This window comes from Eimeria acervulina, genomic scaffold (assembly GCF_000499425.1).
Source record: "Eimeria acervulina Houghton genomic scaffold, Eah_scaff141, whole genome shotgun sequence".
Taxonomy (NCBI): Eukaryota; Apicomplexa; class Conoidasida; order Eucoccidiorida; family Eimeriidae; genus Eimeria; species Eimeria acervulina.
In genome coordinates this window covers 4,274-9,430 of record NW_013550251.1, presented here as the reverse complement: position 1 = coordinate 9,430, position 5,157 = coordinate 4,274, and the positions used below count along the sequence as shown (strand labels likewise).

The 5,157-nt window shown below is 37.7% G+C and overlaps 1 protein-coding gene across 1 annotated transcript in view; it reads left to right on the top strand.

Moving 5' to 3' along the window:
* Positions 1–1,174: 1,174 nt before the first annotated feature.
* EAH_00020410 (hypothetical protein) overlaps positions 1,175–5,157 on the top strand; it is a gene marked incomplete at both ends in the record, with an annotated part of 7,112 nt that continues 3,129 nt past the window's right edge. The window contains 5 exons of the mRNA XM_013397160.1: positions 1,175–1,540; positions 2,258–2,971; positions 3,158–3,705; positions 4,109–4,391; positions 4,676–4,804. Coding sequence (XP_013252614.1) covers positions 1,175–1,540; positions 2,258–2,971; positions 3,158–3,705; positions 4,109–4,391; positions 4,676–4,804 — 2,040 coding nt within the window. The remainder of the gene's footprint in view (positions 1,541–2,257; positions 2,972–3,157; positions 3,706–4,108; positions 4,392–4,675; positions 4,805–5,157) is intronic.

The window sequence follows — 5,157 nt, the reverse complement described above, 5'->3', positions numbered from 1 at the left end:
ATTTTTATCTATAGTCTATGTATGGTGCTTATATATATATATATATATATATATATAAATGTATATATATATATATATGCTGAATTATATGTGTATTTCCAGTGTGTATATATAATATATATTATGTAGTACATTAATTATATATTTATAATTAATGTTTTATATATATAATATATATATATATATATATGTAGTAGACTTTCTATAGACAGGTTTCATAGTGGAAGTGGTGCATAGAAATGGAGGGGGAGTTTAAATTAAAACAAAACGAAGAAAAACAAACAAAAAAAAGCTGCGGTCTTAACGCAGCAAACAAAACTAAGAAAATATCGTGTATAGTATGAAAAGGTATACATATATATATATAATATAGATATATATATATATTTTTATTTGGTATACATATATATATATAAAATATAGATATGTATATATATATTTTTATTTTTTCTATATATTTTTATTTATTATAACGCATGCAAATGAAACTTTATTAAATGCATTTTTCTTCATTTATTAATAATGCAATCGAAGCAAAGAAAAAGATATTTAATAAAGATATACTCTCGCCTAAACAAACAAAACTCGTAGAAATAAACAGGTGGAGGAGTAGCTGCTATCTGTTGCTGTTCAAAAGACCTCTGTAGATATTCTGCATGCAAATATAAAATAAATTAATAAAATTAATTTATTTTATTCTGTTTTATTCTTTTAAAAAGATTAAAGAGAAAAATTTTTAATTATATGTATACATACGCTCGGCTTGCTGTGCCGCTAGCAGCAGCTGAGCGCATGCAGCCCCAACAGAGTCTGCCGTTATTTTCAATGAATATTGTTCAATATCTTCTCATAATCTTCTTTTATTTAATAAATAAAAAATAAATCAATCAATTTTAAACGCCGAAGAAGTTTCAGGTGTACATACAGCGCATGCATGCATGCATGCATGCATGCATAGATACCCCACAAGGGTTTGTTTAAGAGATCTTCTTTTCTTTTATTTGTATTTCCCCGTATAAATTTTATATTATTTTAATTTATTTTTAAATAGAAGAATATAAAATAAAGAGAAGGCGAAGCACATCTACGCTGTTCTTGCTGGAGGCGGATGAGACCGCTGCGCGGTCTAGTTTAGGGTTTGGGGTTTAGGGTTTAGGGTTTAGGGTTTGTGAAGATGTTTAACTATAAGTTCAGCAATCTTCTGGGGGCTCCTTATAGCTGTGGACGTGCAAATCTTTCTTTTGATAGACCTGGAAGATGTTTATATGCCCCCAGCAGCAACAGGGTTTGTCGCTATACTTTAGACAGTACTCCTATTCGTTCAAGCAGCAGCAGCAGCAGCAGCAACAGCAGCAGCAGCAGCAGCAGCAGCAGCGGTGGGGGTGCACGTAATGCGTTTGATACGCAAGGAAATGCTGAAAATATTTCAGGTGTCGATACACCTGAAAGCAGCCGCGTGTTTACATATCCTTTTGAAGCTCGAGTAGACATTGCGCACTACTGTATTTCTTCTGATGGTTTATTAGCGATTTCAATTGATGTTCATGGGAGAGGCCTCGTGATAAATACTTCTAAAGGAACTGTCTTAAATTATATCTCGTTTCGCAGCAATACTTCGTCAGCAAGGCTCAGAACAAAAGCTGAAAAAGATATTCATTTCGTCGCTGCTGCTGCTTTTTCTCCAGATGATACTCTCTTTGCTGTTGCATGCGGAAGAGCAATTCAGGTGCTTCTCTTTTTCTTTATATATATATATATATATCTATATATATCTATATATATCTATATATATATGTATATATGTATATATATATATATATGTATATATATATATATATATATCCTTCTTTTTATTTCTCTTTCTGTCTTTTTCTGTCTCTCTTTTTATTTATTTTTATTTAAATGAATTTTTTTCATTTGAAGGCGTAGAGATGTAAATGCATATGGGGTGTATATGCACAACAGCTGGCTTATTTATTTATTTATTTATTTATTTATTTATTTATTTATCTGTTTATTTATTTATTTATTTATTTATCTGTTTGATTGTTTAATCTTCTCTCTCTGTTGAAGCGTCTCCTCTTCTTTTCTCTCTCACTACCCTTCTTGCAATGAATGTATTTGCAGCATTATAATTGTTGGGGTGTATAGGCAGCTCGTTATATATACATATACATACATATCTACATATATATTATAAATAAATAAATATATATATATATATATTTATGTCTTTTTTGTTGTTTTGTTTCTTCAGATTTGGAGGTCTCCGCATGCATGCAGAGGATATCAGCTTGAACTGCTGCATTCTTTTGTTTTGCATCAACAACAAATAAATTGTTTATGCTGGAGCCCTGACTCTCTTCATCTTCTTTCAGGAGGAAAGGACTGTACTGTGCGGCTGTGGAGAGCCCGCAACAAATGGGGTGTACGTACAGCTCAACTAGATGCAGCAGCAGCAACGGGCAGCAACAGCAGCAGCAGCAGCAGCGGCAGCAGCAGCAGCAGCGGCAGCAGAGAAGCAGCAGAACAGGCTTACAGAGATGCTGTTGATGCAGCATTTACTCCTTCTGCGTTTTTATCTCACCGACATGAAGTAAAGTTTGTTTGTTTTTCTGCTTGTTTAACTCGCGTATACTCTGTTAATAGAGAAGGCTGCATCATTGTATGGGTCTGGAAGCCCCTAGCAGAAGCAGAAGAAGCAGCAGCAGCAGCAGCAGCAGCAGCAGCTGATGAAGATCAGGCCAACCCAGAGGCAGCAGCAGCAGCAGCAGCAGCAGCAGCAATGAAGAGCGCTGCACGCCCTATAAATCCTTCATACTTTCAGCAGCGGCGTGAGGCAAAGCGTCGAGGTGATAATGGATCTGCTGCTGCTGCTGCAGCAGCAGCAGCAGCAGCTGCTGCTGCTGCTGCAGGGTGTACGTACACCTCAGCAGCACCAGCAGATGAGTTTATTGACTATTCTAAAGGTGTATGGAGGCTTGAACATAAATCTTTCTGCAATCAGCCGGCAGGACAGCGTGTAGCGCATGCAGCAACAAATATATCTCCATACTATAGATACACTCGGTTTAATAAAGATAATAAAGATGATAGGGGACCTCAAGGGGCGCCCCCTCAGTATTTATTAATAGGGTTTAGCGGTGGTTCCTTTCAGTTATATTCTCTGCCTGATTTGTTTGTTATTGTTAAACTTTCGCTAGGAATTGCTTCTTTAGACAGCATTTGCTTATCCTTCGACGGGGAGTGGATTGCTGCAGCAGCAGCAGCAAACAGCATTATTATTGTATGGGAGTGGCGGAGCGAAACATATGTATTAAGACAGCAGAGCAGCAGACAGGGTTTGAGCTGCGTTGGTTTCTCTCCTGCAGCAGATGCAGCAGCAGCAGCAGCAAACAGGGTGGGTGCTGCAGCAGCATCAGGAGGAGCAGCACAGCAGCAGCTAGCAACAGGGTTTGTAGGCCCCCTCGGGGGCCCCCAGACAGCTTTAGGCTTGGGCAGTAATAAAGCAGTGATTGCGACAGGCAGCATCGATGGTTTTATAAAGGTGTGGGATGCGGACAGCGGCTTCTGTCTTAAAACATTTGCTGCGCATGCAGCAACAGTCTCCGCTATTTGCTTCTCACCAACAGGAAATGCATTATTCTCTGCTTCACTAGACGGCACTGTTAAGGGCTTCGATCTTATCAGGCTCAAACCCTTCAGGTAATCCTCCTGCTCCTGCTGCTGCTGCTGTTGCTGCTGATGCTGCTGCTGATGCTGCTTGTGCTGCTGGTGCTTGTGTTGCTGTTGCTGCTGGTGCTGCTTGTGTTGCTGCTGGTGCTCGTGCTGCTGTTGCTGCTTGTGCTGCTGCTGCTGCTTGTGCTGCCATTGCTGCTTGTGCTGCTGTTGCTGTTGCTAGTGCTGCTGCTATTACGTACGGTGCCGTGCTGCAGCATTTATTATTATTATAAGTTAATTATTAAATATCTATCTGTGTGTCTGCGTGCATCCTTTTCTAGTTTTATGTATTGAGCTGAATATAATATCTTTTTTTAGTTAGATTTGTTTATTTGTTTACTTTTTTATTTGTTTATTTGTTTACTTTTTTATTTGTTTATTTGTTTAGGGTTTATACAGCAGGAAGTTCTTCGCAGGCAGCTGTGGGGTTTGGGGACGCCGGCTATGAAAGCGGTTTGCAGTTCAGGTGTATAAGCATAGACAGCGGAGGAGAGATATTAGCAGCGGGGGCTCAAGGCGTTTGTTTTTCTGTTTTTGTTTGGAGTGTACGAACAGCTAAACTCTTAGAAGAGCTGGCTGCTCATGAAGCACCTGTTGTCTCGCTGCAGTTTCATCCTCATCCTGATAAGCAGGGGATTCTTGCTACAGGCAGCTGGGATAAAACTGTTAGAGTAAGATATATAAATATATAAACAATTATATACATAAATATAAATATATATAAATTTATAATTGTATATAATTATATACATATATTAATATATATTAATTTGTATGTATGTATAAGCCCGGATAAACCCGTTAGAGTGAGAATTAAACAATATATACATATATATATATATATTGTTTATTGTTGATTGTCCATTATTCATTGTTCATTGTTTAGGGTTTAGGGTTTAGGGTTTAGGGTTTAGGGTTTAGGGTTTAGGGTTTAGGGTTTAGGGTTTGTGGACAGGTATGGGACATCTTAGGTCGGCGTGGTCGTGGGGGATCGCCTGAAGTGTTGATGCAGACAGGCGGTGTTTTATGTTTAGCGTTCTCAAAAGCAAAAGGTTTATTAGGGGTTGGCGGCGACGCAGGTAGAGTGAGTATCTGGAGCTTTGACAAAGAAGAAGAGAAAACTCTTTTAAGTTCTATTGATTGTCTCAGAGATATACAGGGAGGCAGACTCTCTACAGATAAAACCGCTAAAAATGCTTGGGCTAACAAAGAAAAACGAGTAACCAAACCCTAAACCCTAAACCCTAAACCCTATACTATAATGAACAAACGGCTGGCAGCATGTAGTGCAGCTCTTCTAGCATGCAGTGGATATCTACGTCATAGAGTTTATATATATATATATATACTTATTTATATACATCTATATATATGAATAATATATATGTATGTATATTCATATATATATATATATATATATATATATATAGAGAGAGT